The sequence below is a fragment of the Macrotis lagotis genome, chromosome 6 (assembly GCF_037893015.1).
Source record: "Macrotis lagotis isolate mMagLag1 chromosome 6, bilby.v1.9.chrom.fasta, whole genome shotgun sequence".
Classification (NCBI taxonomy): Eukaryota; Metazoa; Chordata; class Mammalia; order Peramelemorphia; family Peramelidae; genus Macrotis; species Macrotis lagotis.
This window is the reverse complement of record NC_133663.1, coordinates 158,824,829-158,840,471: the sequence shown is the minus strand read 5'-3', so window position 1 is coordinate 158,840,471 and position 15,643 is coordinate 158,824,829. Positions and strand designations below refer to the sequence as shown.

The window sequence follows — 15,643 nt, the reverse complement described above, 5'->3', positions numbered from 1 at the left end:
GGAGAATCAAATGCGATAACTTATATAAAAACTTTGTAAAAAATAAAAAAAACTTTGTAATCCTCTATAAATAGAGATTAAGATTAGTTGTATGGGGCCATATTTATAAATATATGTATTACACAACAAGAAGAATAAGAACTAAATACTTGGTAATTTTGAATCAGAAATTTTGCTGATAAAAGGCAGGTTAAATAGACACAATTTTATTCACTGGCACACCATGTCAAAAGCAAAAAATGTGATATAAGCTGGTCACTTCTTTCTCACCATCCCCAGATGATGATGAGATGTGGGAAAAGGAAAATTACAGCTTTTGCCACATTAGTTTCCAGATTGACACCCATTCCAACTGGGTCTTTGCCTATTTGGAATGTTCTACTTAGAAATATGAAAAGACTTTTTATAACAGCAATAAGGCACGTTTGGCGGAGAATCAGATACCTAAGGACTTAGAGGTACTTAACTATGTATTCAGCTTTTCAATGCTTTAGATGTATAATATCTCAGCATTACACCCCCTTCCGCCATATCTTATTGCTTAATTAAGAAAAGTCCCAGGATTTCTCCTTACTACTTCCAGGCATGTTGGGGGGAAAGTATTTCCATAGATGCTAACGAGACTTTTCAAAGATTCATTGATAAGGAGAATTATTTTTCACAGACCTCCCAAAGTATCTTAGGCTTTTTGTTTGCCAGAGTAGAGAATAATATAGTGACAAGGTATTTTAATAAAACCAAAGCATTCTGAAAAAGAACCCCTAGGTAACTACTAATTTGACTCCAAAGAATTACTGCAGATTAAAAATTTTCTCACCCTGGATGATCCATGTCAGATAACTAGGAATTACAGTTTAGCTGAAACATGTTTTGTCTAATACAGTTGTTAATGGAAAGTTCATATTTATAAATATATGTATTACACAACAAGAAGAATAAGAACTAAATACTTGGTAATTTTGAATCAGAAATTTTGCTGATAAAAGGCAGGTTAAATAGACACAATTTGGATTAGGGGGATACATTAATTATTGTCCTCTCCATTTATTTGCATTTCCTCAATCTGATAGTAAGTCTCCTATGTGTTTTAAGCACTTATGGGATGTCTAGTTAGGCAACACCATTCAGCATGACTTTTCAAATTTTACCTCAGAAGGACCTCCTTTGTCTAATAAACCAGTATCACATCTGGCCTGATAGCCCCAGCTGTCAAGTGCAATTCTTTTAATAGCATCTATGCAGTCCTTTCAGAAGATGCAGAATAACCAGCATGAGTCTGTGTTAGCAGAATGTCATTAGTTCTCTCTGTCTTCAATATTTGTGGAGAAAAGCAGGCTCAGCTAGAAACTCATAATGAATGTAAAGCAAATACAAAACATCCCTGCAGTCAGACTCCATTTCCTGATGGATGGGAGCACAGCCCTTCATGGTCTAGCTGCTTTGTGATTTCTAAACACTGTCTGTAAAGTATTTGGCATGAAATATCATGAGCTAAACAAGTATGAAAAACATAACAGCAAAAGCAAGTCTTATAGGAACAAATGGTATTTACATTAATGATCATGACTTCTGGAACTGCTATATTCCATACCAGCTTAATAAAGACTTGGAGATACATGAAGAAGTAAATGGGCAGCAGGCCCAACTGAGAGCATTTAGGAAATGTCAAACACCATCTTCCTATTGTCACTGGGAAATTAGAATTCTTCTCTGGTCCCCTTTCCCCCACCAACTTTGTCCCTGCTCTTTCCCTCCATCCAAACTTTCTGAAGCTATGCTAGCTAAGAAAAGAATTGTGAATAAGAAAGTTCATTAGCTGGGGAGGGGATTTATAGTGGAGATCTAGATAATAGAGTTCAGGTTCTTATATACTGGATAATAGAGAGAGTATGGTTATAAAGCAGTCAAGGGGTTAGATGAACTTATAAATAGAGCAAACTCCTATGGTTTATATTTGTATATCATCAAAATTTCAAAATTGAACAGGCATTTTGATAATCAATATTTTTTCCCTGTTTGATTTTTCAGAGCATGTGGAGTTGGGAGGAAAAAAAACCCCCAACAACTTCAACAGGCACTCATTTGATCAATTGTCCTAGTATGAACACAGAGACTATACATAGATTTTGGAAGTTTCATCAGCACTTTTTTTCCTCTAGAGTCAAAACAGGCAATACCACTTTTTAAAGTTATGGTACAGTTACAGCATATATGAAAACAAATGGTCACTTGATGTTTTTATGTACTTTGTTCACAGATTCTTATTTCCAAGAAAAAAATGATCTTAACCCTCTTTTATTTCATTCTGAAGAATATCTCTGAATATTTTGCCTAGTGTCTAGCACATTGCTGTGTAGGTACCTGATAAATAAAATTCTTGGACTGAATTGAATTGAATTTATGAATATCCAGAATACTGAATTTTTTCCTAACAACATTCTCTAGCTCTGTTGATTCTGTCATTTCCAGACTAAAACAAAACCATCTTTTTCAAGGAGAATGCTTTCTTCTGGAATAGGTATCATAGCAAATGAAGAGCCTATTGGGTCCTCTGATGAAATGAAAGTCTTGGTATTGTGATCCTCATCTCCCCAGTGGTCTGAGTATTACTCTCCTATCCCCCTCCCTAACACCTTGGTTCTTTCATCTATTGGGAGCTAATAAGAAGCCCTGGCACCTTTGGATTAGTTGAGTCCAGCTATGCTAGGAAAGCTTCCACAGGGCCATATAATATTCAATATAGTATCAAAAAAGAAAGAAGCATAGTCTTTTTATAGCACTAGACCATTTAGCCCCAAAGCCAAAATGGAAAATGTCATAATTGTTAAAGGACACTGAGTGGCAAGATGAAAAAGTATTCAAATAAATCTAGAACACATCTCTTCAATGGCAGCAGAAGAAGTAGATTTAGCAACTAACTGCTTGTGATATGGTAGTTTTCATGTAAGTTCCTGTCCATTGGGAGAGCCTAGCAAAATTACATCAAGAAGAGACTGGAATTAAAATGAATGGTTGGTACATTTGAAGCCACAGAGTAATGAAAGACAGAGTAAGAAATTTGTGGATTAGCATTATGTACTTGACAAGGTCAGAGTTATCTCTCAAGTTTTTGATTCCACATGTTCCTCAAATATAATAGGTAGGTATAGGTATAGAAGAGTAAAACAAGAAATTCAGTTCCAGAGTGTATGATAAAGGGAAGGTTTTTTCATAGGTGTGCACATAGAATAATTATAGCTGGGGTGGAACCCTTCTACCCCCTTTCATAAGGTAATATATATATATATATATATATATATATATTTGATGTAAACTTACTGTGGAAACAACTGGAGTTTACTCTTAGTGAATGGAGATGTTTGCTAATTTAAACCATTTTTTACCAATATTATCAATTATTACATCTGAGGAAGGATGACAGAAAAATAATTCTGTGTGGGATAATAATCCAAAAATTGTGTCATTTCCAGTAAAGCTGATAGTAATGGTTAATGGAGTGTATGGCTACAGGAATTTCACCAGTGTTTTATTGAACACTCTGGTCAAGCAAGGGCTTCCATGGTTTGTAGGGATTTCTGAAAACTTGGCTCTTTTTTTCAGAGGTCAGAGAGAAAGAAGGCTAGGAAATATATCTTTTGCTGGCATAAGAGAAGAAGGAGGTGTTATCTATTTTTAATAATTTAATCTCTAGTATCATAATCAAAGAACTTCATCCCTACATCTACACATCATAAAGTAAGACAGAAAAGGTAGGTCTGTTTCATTGGCACAATTCTTCCATTGATTGATCTGTCCACATGGATCATTGAACAAAATGACCTCCCAGTCTCAAAAATGGATTCTATAGACACAAAACTAATGGCAAATCATTGCTGCATTCTTCTAGTTTACCAAACTCATAAGTTTTTCACAACATCTGAGAAATCTCATTCAATTTAGAAATATATTAAAGTTTGGGTGAGATGTTATCGGGGAGGGCTGGGGAGTAGCAAGACCTGGGTTCCCATGATAGTTTTGCCTTAATTAGCTATACCACCTTGAACAAGTCACTTAACTTCTTAGGATATGTTTCTTCATTTGTAAAATGATATGAGAATTTTTTTCTATTTCTCTCTAAATTTTCATTGATTGCCATTGTTCTATACTAAATATAAGCAGGATATTTTTGCCTATGAGTTTCAAGAATTTTCCAATTTGAGAATCCAGTGAAGAAAACCATATATGAATATTACAACAAACTTATCTTAACCTTATTCTCAGTGAAACTCTCCATGATGTGAAAGAAGAGCAAACCGGAAGAATGCTCCAGAGAAAGGTATGGAGAATCTGAAAGGGGAATGTGAGTTTATGTGTATGGGAGTTTATTAGGGAAGTGTGGAAAGATCATCTTAATTCCTTTTTATGTGGGTTGAATATTGCTAAACTCAAAGGGGGCCCAAAGGATTAGAATGCTTTATAATTAACATCACCTACTTATTTTGAAGCTTCATTTTCTACTTTTTCTTTTTCTTTTTTGTTTTTGTAAGGCAATGGGGTTAAGTGACTTGCCCAAAGTCACACAGCTAAGAATTATTAAGTGTCTGAGGTCAAATTTGAACTCAGGTCCTCCTGACTCCAGGGTCACTGCTCTATCTACTATACTACCTAGCTGTCCCCATTTTCTACTTTTTCAAAGGAAAAAAAAACATGCATCTTAAAGGTTAATATATATCATCACCCATAAATTTTAACCACACTAACTAGAGCAAATAAAATAATCAGATGAGAATGCTAACTAATAGCCAGTGACTAGATTTTTTGGCCTCAGCAACAATAGCCTTAAGTTGCTAATTGATATGAAATGCTTTACACAAATAAATATGGTGATCACTTATGTGTCAATAAGACTTAAAAAAGCTATTCAGATGTAACTTCTTTGGTTTAATATGATTTGGGCACTTCTAATTTTTCACCCCCTCCCCCCCCACAACCCCCACCCCCGTGTATGTAATAAAGTCAGGGAGATCTGTATTCAAATTCAGTTTCTGACAAATTCTGTCTATGTGACCTGGGCAACCACACAATTAACTTCTTATTGCCTCAAGCAGTTTTCTAAGACTGTAACTTACCGAACAGTTGTCAAATTGTATTAGGAGAGGAAATTTCTTAATTTAGAGTTAAAAGGTACCCCAGTGAAATAACAAATTTAGACCAAAAAAAATCAGACCAGAAAGTGAGTCAGAGGACTTTCAGATTATCAACCTACTATCATATTCATAAGGGAATTAATTCCTACAGGATTTCTTTATTTGTAGTTGTTAGTGATGATTTTATAACTCAGAACTAGAGTAATGAGACATTACTTTAATTTAAAGTTTCTATGTCCTTGGGGGAACACTTTACAAAGACAAGAGGTTTAAATGACACTTGCAGTTCCTTCCTGTGGCAAAGTGAATAAAAATTTTGCTTGCATCCTTTTTGTGAATTTGCTGAGGGCAATTTTTTTCAAGAGGACTATCTTTGCCACCAAGTATCTTGATTCAACCAACTTGTATAATGTGCCTATCTGTAGAGGAATTCAATAATAGATGTGGTGAGCTTCAAATCAATCACTCAACAAGCATTTATTAAGTGCCTACTGTGTGCCAAGCTATTTGTAATCCAATGGCAATACAAAGTTATCTTTGTAGTAGATGAGCCTATTAGCCATGCTAAGAAAGCTGCCACAGCATCATATACTTAATGTAGTATTAGAAAATAAAAAACATGGGGTTTTCTTACAGGATTAGACTATTTTGCCTCAAAGTCAAAATGAAGAAGGACATATCTGCTGGAGGATGCTGATATTGGCAGATGAATAAGATAAACTCAAGACTCAATTGGCAGAACAGAGACAGCAACTAAACTGACATGGCATCTACTCTCCAGCCTAGAAGAAAAGTTCATGTACTTGTGACCTTCAGCAAGTCAGTTTCTTCATCAGTAAAAAGCGGGAGTTGGACTAGTCTCCAAACGCCCTTTCATCTTTAAGTCTATGAATTAGGAACTGACTGTTCATACCCCGTTCTTCATTTTAACTTGGCAAACAAATGTCATTAGATTAATGATTAAGTCATATGAGACTCTTGGAGCAATTTTTTTATAATTCTAGATCCATTTTAGGTTGACCATGACAGAAAAATCATAGGCAAACCAGTTCTTTGGACTGCCTGGTTCTGAATTTATCTAATATTTTTGCCTTTTAAATTCATTTCAAATAGAGCCTTTGGAAGAGAATGTTGTCACTAAGAGTTGTGTGAAAAAGAGAATGATCTTTCCTGAGTTAAAAAAAACCAAAAAAACAAACTCTCCTCCATGCATTTAATTTGAAAACAACAAACGCCATGAAATTAAAGAAAAGTCAATAATTCTCATTTCAAATGACAAGACAAATAAATCTATCATGTTACAGTACTATTTAATGGAAAAATCAATGAAGCACACTGGATCTGGAATAAGAGAAGCTGGTTCAAATTTCAGATTCTTGGGCAATATTTCACTCCTTTAGGCTTCAGTTTCCTTAAACTGATTAGGAGTTTGGATCAGATGATCTCTAAATTTCTATCTACCTCCAGATTATAGGCCAACAAATACAATCTGAGATGGCTTTTCCAGCAATCTTATATGAATAGTCCATTAGTCACATTCTGTATCTATTATTCAGGTTTCCATATTCCTTCTCATCAAGCTTACATAAAACCACCTGGCTCAGTGACCTACCTTCTTCTTCTTGTTTCCCAGCTGCTGTAAAATCAAAACAAGGCTCTCCACTGACTCAAGGGCTACTTAGATTCAGAAGCTCATGGCAACCAAAACATCATATCCAATTATACAAGCCTTTCATGTTCAAGTGCTTTACAAACATCAACCAATTAAGCAACATTTTAAGCCTTAGTTGAACATTTCCTGGGCATCCTTGTTCAAAGGGCAGACTGCTGGATTCTGTTTCTTTCTTAATCATTTATTTCCTTATCAACCTCTGATAACTTCCCTAATATAGCTTAGTTTTTCAAGAAAAATGAAAATATTTCACTTTGATGCTTCAGTTGCTTCCTCAATTGTTCCTCATTTGAGGAACTGGAGTTTAAAGTGTTTGGGTCCCTGTATGTAAAAGAGTGAGAAGATATGAAAAATCTGGATTTTTTGCTTGGTTCTGGCTCCACTCCTCTTCCAAAAGGTGGAATGGGTTGTTATAAAAGATAGGATGACAGAGCCATGAAAGCAACTAAATATATTTTTCATCACCTATGACTTTGATCTAGAGATGTTGATACACATAAAAGGAAAGATGGCTTAAGAGAAATATTTTCTTTATGATATCTATTTCTATTGTTTTTCTATATGACATGTTCCTTAGAACAACATGCTTTTCCCCTTCATATTCCTTGGTTCCTAGTATAGTACCCTACATAGATTACAATCTCAATAAGTGCTTATTGAAATGGACTGAATTTCCAAGAAGTTGAATTTGAATCTCATTTCTGCTTCACCTTAATCTGGGACATTTGTGGGTATCCTCTTGTTCTGCCTATGTTTCGAGGTAGGTCAAAGAAGATAAGGAGAGCAATTATAGCTTTCTGTGGTGTCTACCAATTACCCATGTGATAAGAGCTCTTAAACAGAAGTGACTGTAGAATGAAAATGTGTTTTCCTTTAATAAATTAGTTGCATTGGAGTGGAATGCTCCATACTCTGTTTTTATCCTTCTTTTTCTTCTGTGTATTTATCACTCATTGTCTTATCAGCACCAATCTAGAAACAGTGTCAGAGCAAAGGACTTTCCATTGTAGAAGAGTGTACTATGTTTCGTTACCCCCTTTAATCCCTCAGAAAAATCAAAGTGCTTATTCAGCTTCATGGTTTTTAAAATTGGGAATTACTGTGAATAACCTTTTTCCTTCCTTGGCAATTAGCTTCCTTTCCCTGAAATAAATTTGTATCCCAAGTTCTCGTTTGGAGTTATTTTAAAGTTGTCTTAATTTGTTTTATAATGATTATCTTTCTGGATAAACCAAAGAGATTAATGTTGTGGGTTTAAATTATAGTACTGCTTACAGGTAAATGCTATGCTTTGGGGGGCTTTTATAATTTTTTACTAAAACATTTTTGAAATGGTACTATATTTTCAGTAAAGAAATCATTGTTAACTGTGTTAAAAAGTGAGTTATTTGAAATAGATTGCTTGTGATCTGTTTAACAGGTCATTTAAACTTGACTGTGAGCATGGTCATATCATTTTGGAGATCTAAAAATCAATGCTGTTTTCTTATTTTGGAAAATTTTTGTCCTTCATTCCCCACTCTTCCCACTTGCATATTATTTTTCCATTTCTGACCTTACTTTAATAATATTGACATTCTTTCTCAAGACTCTTACACTTTATCTGGAAGGAGAAAAGAATTCAGAAGTGAGAGAGACAAAATTTTCCATTTGATCATTTAAACTATACCCATTTGGAGAAGCCTAAGGATTCTAGGGGTAAGTATAAAAGTCAATATTTCCAAATCAAAATGAATTCAAATTTATACAGTGGTGAGATAATGGATTATTCTTTTTGTTAATACTATAGCTTCTAAAGGCCCTCAACCTTAAACCATAAAGGTAATTAAGGAAATAAGGGTACTGGAAACAATTATTAAATGACTTTTTTTTTTTACTATTTTCATACAAGTTGAATGGCAACTTTCTAGCCAAATTAGAAATGCAAAATCTTAACCCGCATAATAATTGACAGCCACACAAAAAGTTAGGAGAGGACCTGTGTGCACATACATAATGCATATATTTTATGTATACATACACTGAAGCCTCACTATAATGTCATTTGTGGGCACCTTGCCATTAAAATGCGGTTACAAGGTCCTTTCAGTACATCTAGTAAGAAACACTGTCTCTTCTTCCTTAGGTAAGGCCAAAGATAACATTATTAGACTGAATTTTGTGCCATGTTATAGCAAGGCTCCAGTGTATATACTGTTTGATATCACATATATGTCTCAGTCTAAAGCTAAACACTGACTAATATCTATAACAGGGAAGAACAATCAGTAAATCAGTATTATATTAGTTATGCTTCTCTTGCCAAAGGAAAACATTTGTTTAAGTAAGAGGAAAATTTGTATGAACCATTGTTAATCTATTTTATAACAAGGAACCAAGCTAAGCTACCCCCTCACTTTAAAAAAAAAATAGATAACTTTGCAAATATAAATGTAAACAGATTTGCAGTTCAAAAAAACATCAATTGTTCTTCCTCATTATGGATCTTAGCTAATGTTTAGTCTGTAGTCATGATATAGTCACTTGTAACAGGTACAGATCAAATTTGGGCCAATGTTCACAATGAGAAAAATCATTAATTAGGGCTAATTTAACAATGACATCATCAAAACAAATCACATTTTTGTTCAGATGAAAAGATTTTTGTTTTCATTACAATTGTTAGTTTGTCAGTGAATGATAGATAATGTGTCTGAATGTCCACAAATACATTACAATTTTACATCCCTTATATTTCAAAGCAGGCTTTACTAATCCCTGTATTCAAAGTATTTAAGTAAAAGAACAAATCATTACCCTCCAAAACAGAATCATAAACAGAACTCTAATTTGTGAATTTACTAATTGTTCTTCTCTGTTAAAGACAAAACTCTGTTTAGTCTTTAGTGATAACATATACATATTTTAATATACACCTATCATATATATGTATTACTGTTAGAAAAATACATATTGTAACTAAAGAACATGTAAAATAGAGGCACTTTAAATAATCTAAATGTTTGCATTTATGAGCACCACTCATTATTTCCTAGTTCCAGATTTCAATAAGCCCAGTGGAACTGATTCTTCCCTATTTAGAACAGAGGTTATGAAGTGAAAATAAATGAACAACATTTAGGGAACTTCAGATTGACAAATTATGGAAAATTATGGAGTTTCTTCCTATACTCCACTATACTATACTATACTACTTTATGAAACTAGAGAACTCAAGTTATAGACTTTCCAAAGATTTCCTAAAAAGGGATAGCAATCTAGATTAAGCTGATGTCATGCCAACAGTGGAATAAATGCCTCACTGCTCAAATTAACATGAAAAAATCATATGACATAAGAGGATGGCAAGGGAGAAGTCAAGATGTACAACTTGACTGATGTTGTGACCATGTCTACCCAAGGTGATCTGCATTATGGTATAGTAACCTGATCATTTCAACTTTTTTCACAGTTGATTTGCTGTAGCTATTCAATGTCATTACCAGATGTAAATTGATCAGGTTTTAAAAATGTATATATATATGTACATGTTTATATACATATACATACATATAAATATATAATCTTTGTATTAGGGAAAAATGAGGAAAAAGGCAACTCCTTGCTACACTTCATAGAAGGAAAAGGAGGAAATACTGTAAAAGAAAAGAATTTGAGTTCAGAGCTGCCTAAACCAGCTCTTACTCAAATATTCTGATAAATCAGATTGGTGTCATTTTCTTTATACCTTCATTATTAGAGAAACAAAATACTGATTCTTAAATGCAAAACAAAGTTAGTAATTTAAGGTATTGGTTACTGCAGAGAGGTCTCTATATGCATAATTGGTGATACAAAGTCAAAGTTTGGCAGTCAAATTGATGATTTTTCCAAAAGTATGTAATAGGAAATTTGTGTTGAAGTTTTAGAAAAATTTCAATTAGGACGGTGGTATACAGTCTCTTAAAAACCTATATTTCTTATTTCATTAGGTATAATATATCAATAGTAGCTGTAAATACCTTATTTTTTGTAAAAGTGCTTAAGTGTACATAATACTATTGTGCTATGTGTATTCTACTTAAATGCAGTGACTAAATCGATAACTAATTATAATTTTGATGAGAAAATGAGATTGAAAATACCATTTACATGTCATTATTGTAAATTTTAATGTGACTGAATTACGTTATAGTATCTGAAACTAACTTTACCAATTCCAGATTCATTATATAAACCAAGAAATATTTGGATAACCAATTATTTTTAGGAAACTCCACCCCACCTCCGACTGTCCTCTGGGCATTTTTGTTCATTTGTTTTTGATTCATTTTGGGTTTTTCTTTTGGTTATGTTTTCCTCTGAGGGGTTTATAGCATCTGATTTTGGTCTTCATAATGCAACTGATTAGGTCAGGACTTTCTTCCCTCACTCCCAATTAAGGTAATGGGTCCAAACCACACCAGGAATTCTAGACCAAAGACCTTGTTCATAAAAACAATAATTTTCAATGAATGATATGTTCTATGCACACATTTGCCATCACTATTCAAGTCCTGTAGTGCCCTGGATCTCCTCATATGCTCTATCTTATCTGAAGCACCCCCAAACCAAATCACATTCATGTGAAAGAGGGTGTCCTCTGGTGAACTTTTAATAAAATGACAGTTAGATACATAAAAACTTCTCTTTCTTGATTCTTGGTGCTCATAGGTCATTTTAAAAAATCACTTCTCTGAGCAGCACAAGTCAAGAAGAGCTGGTTGACAAAACATTTTTGTTACAAAGGTGTGTCAACCCTGAGCTTGTAGTTAAGAAGTTAAAATCTGTGATTTATATATATAATATATATAAAAATAGATGATCATACTAAGACTAAAAAAGTGAAAGAAATCTCCATGTCAATACTATTACTGTTGTTTTTTTCTTCTCTGTTGTATTTGTTTTGTAATCGAATGCCCTTGTGATACAGGAAACCAACTAACACAAAGGAAATCATTATATATGAAAACTTGCATATGAATCCAATTGCTCATCCATCAGTCCATTGAAAGAACTGTTATACTTTGGGAGAGTAGTTGCACAGGAGCAGAAAAATTGAACGGATATTGGATTGGTGGCAAAAGAGATGAAATTCTATTACTGGAGATTATTTTTCAGTCCAATCTTACAGGGAAGATTTGTCAAGGATAGAGAACTCCTGTGCCAAGTGGGTAACAAAGAGAAAGATTAGATAGCTGAGGAGAAATGACGCCACTATTGAAATGTGTACTGGGCAAGTCGATGTGAATCCTAAATGGTAATTGGAAATACTGAACTCTTTGTGGTGTTGATATACTACTAAAGATTATTTTCTAATTGTCGGCTTCAATGTCTTCCAACCAATTAGATAGTGTTGGTGGTCAAGAGTGCAAGACATTCACCACTGAGACATACTGTACTTTTTTTCTTAGAAAAAATTTCAAACTTTCTTCCAATGACCATTTTATAAACCTGAATTACAATAAGGAGGCCCATGTTAGAGGTCTGGTTGTCAATAAAGAAATGACCTGGTTTAGGGATTTTTTTTCTATCTTTCTTTGTATGTTTGTTGAAAATGCAGCAGTCTTGGGGTTTGGCCTGATTTTTGAAGAAAAATTATTTTCAATCTTGCTCTCCCCTACCACTCCCTCCCTACCTTTTTTTGAAAGGAAATTATCACCCCACAATGTGAGATCTCTTTACTTCTGCAGCATAGAAGCAAATGAAGATAAGTCCCTTGGTAAGAAAGATTTGAGTAAGAATTCACTCAAGAATAGACATGGTCTCCACAGATAGCTGAAGGAAATAGGAAGCAGTTCAGTCTGGCACCCGGTACTCTTTGGGAAAACAAAAAGGGAAGCAGATTGCAGTACTGCTCTCTTCTCATAGAAAACTGTAAGTATTGTATCATGGTCCATTGTCCAATAGTGTAAGAAAAAGAAGTTGGCTGTTCATATAGCTAAAACTCAGTTTATCTGACCAAAATCCAGGATTATCTCCACTGTCTCTGCAGTGAGAGGATGATGAAGAGGATGGACCATGTGAGTAGTGAGTGGCTGAGATTGACAGCAGAGGAGTCCACTTCTCTCCTATCTGAATCAACAGGGGGTGCCTCAGTGGTGACAAAATCAAATTCAGTTGGGCATATGTCATCCATACAACCACTGCCACTTCCTGAGCCACTGGTTTCATCACCTAATAAAAAGAGAAGGAGAAAATGTCAAGCTGAGAAAACCGAGAATTAAACAAAATAGAACATTAAAAAAATAAATTCCCTGAGTCCCTTCCTCAAATGTGTGCAACATTAACAAATACTTTAGTTTGCTTGACTATTTGTGGATTCTGAGATTACTGAGATGTAGTATTAATTTCTGCCCCAGGTTCTGTCCCATGTGTAAGTGTTATAATGCTGCTGTACATTATGTATATTTACAATCATGTTTAACTTATTTCCATATTAGTCATGTTGTGAAAGAAGAGCTAAGGGGGAAAACATGAGAAAGAAAAAAACATAAATGAAGTTATAAAAAGTGAACATGATATTCTTTGTTCTGATTCAGACCCCATAGTTTTTTTTCCCTGAATGTAGATGGCATTTTCCATAATGGGCTCTCAGGATTGTTCTTGATCACTGAACTGCTGAGAGGAGTTGTCTCCATCGTACTTGATCATCTCACATTATTGCTGTTAATGTTTACAATGTTCTTTTGGTTCTACTCTCTTCATTCAGCATTAGTTCATGCAAGTCTTTCCAGATTTTTCTAAAGTCTCACCACTCATGATTTCCTAGAGTAATAGTATTCCATATATCTATATACCATAACTCATTCAGTCATTCCTCAATTGATGGGCATCCCCCAATGTCCAATTCTAGTAAATTAATGTTCTACAGTCTTTCTCTTGTACCTTAGGAGACTGAATAGAATTTTTAAAATGACTACAAAAAGAGCTGAGAATTTGCTTTGGGACTTGGAACTGAGAAATGTCTGGAATGACTTTTTTTTCATTTTATGATATCATCAGTTTCTTGATGTTTAACATGCTTTTACTAATTTAATTCAACTTTTTTCTAAAACCATGATTTTTAATTTTGAGTGCTGGAACGAAGGGGTAGGAATTTAAAGGCACAAGGTTGTCAGTGGGTGGGATTTGAGTCATTGAGTGACAAGTTATGATTGACAGTTACAATTAGATGGAAAACCAGGGATACAGCTTTTACGGACAAAGTGCTGGTGATTGACAATCATCTGTTCAAAGTCCTCTTAAAGACAGGGCCAAACACACCTCTTTCTTTTGAAAAGGTCATTTTTATCATTCTTAATAGACATCATCCTTTCACAAGGGAATGTTGTGAGAAGATATTCATGGGCAACATGAGAAGGAAAAAACAGACATTATACAAACTCGTCGCATCCTCTGGACCAAAAGAAACAACTGGGTGAAGAAGCAAATAGTTCTTGAACAAAACTGTTCAGTATGTCCCTTCTGTTTCTATCTTCTGAGCACCAGCCTCATCCTTTGTCCTGGATGATCTCTTTACCAGCTCCCTACTATAAGCTCAATGCCTTGTCTTGCATAACCTGTTCTTTTCCATGCCTCCACCTGCACCCAACATCTCTACTTCCTCAGTTCTATAATAATCTTCTTTATATGTAACATCCAGTTCCTAGTTATCCACTTACCTGATAGATTCCATCTTCTTTATTTGATTGCATACTCTGTGAATAGAATGAACTGCTAGCTGCTCTTTCTTTGCCTAATCTGATGATGTCATTTCTCTGAGCTGTTTCTGAGATAATGTCACAATTGCCTTAGAAGGCAACTACTAACAACTACACTCAAGTATGGAATATTGGTTAGGTTCATAGGATCTTAATTTTGAGCATCCCAGATAATCTACTTCAACTCCTTCACTTTACAAATGAGGAAATTGAACTTTCCCTTCATGCCCCTACCATGTTTCAGATTATCTATTGGGAGAAAAAAATCACCTTTCTTTGAAATGAATGATTAAATATCAGATCAGATATTTGGAAATTTGAAAATGCTGCCCTGTGTCCTTAACATTTACTCTGGTTTATCATTACTGATCTATGTGAGGGTTAAAAGAGCACATTAATTAAATTTAGAGATACTAAATTGATAGGGGAATTGTTTTGAAGACTAGAATGGGCATGATTTATTATAACCTTTACATAGTTATTATTAAAAGAGATTTAGGATATTTAAAAAATTAGCAGCAAATAATAAAGGGAGATTCCAGTTGGAAAAAATAATAACCACATCTCTTTGAGAAAACTAATCATGGTTACAGGTATTCAAGAGGGCAGAAATAAGTGATAAAGCAGAAATGTCAAAAGCAACAAGGGTTATAATAGCTATAAAACGTGATAATGGTTTTGAGCTTGAGATGGAAGCCAAAACAGGCAATGCTATTTAGAGCTGTGCATCTAAGTGCATCAGGTCATATCCTTTTTGCAAACAGGTCTCGAGAGATAAAACCAAGAACATGGCAATCTTGTCTCAGCTCGTAAATACCAGAGAGAAGTAGCAAGCACACTTGCACGAGTCAAGATAAAAGTCTTATAAATGCAGCAGTCCTTAAGTGACTGATACTCAGTAAAAGCTGTTATCTAGAACTTTGTCCATTGAGAGGAGGAAAGCTCAAGATCTAGAAACCAGAATTTCTGAAACATGGCTTTCCAAATCTCCCAACTAGCACCTGGCATTCTGTGGGAGGTAAACCAGATTAACAGAGTAGAACTTGTTTGAGACTTGTTATTTATTATTTTTGATTGGTGATTGGGAAAGGCAAGGTTGGAGCGCTGCCTTTTAACGTTTTACA

The 15,643-nt window shown here is 34.4% G+C and overlaps 1 protein-coding gene across 2 annotated transcripts in view; it reads right to left on the bottom strand.

The window, feature by feature from the left end:
• Positions 1 to 4,992: 4,992 nt before the first annotated feature.
• GPC6 (glypican 6) overlaps positions 4,993 to 15,643 on the bottom strand; it is a 1,417,939-nt gene continuing 1,407,288 nt past the window's right edge. For both annotated transcript variants that reach the window (XM_074191897.1, XM_074191898.1), the window contains exon 9: positions 4,993 to 12,993. In XM_074191897.1, coding sequence (XP_074047998.1) covers positions 12,791 to 12,993 — 203 coding nt within the window. In that variant the 3' untranslated portion in view covers positions 4,993 to 12,790. The remainder of the gene's footprint in view (positions 12,994 to 15,643) is intronic.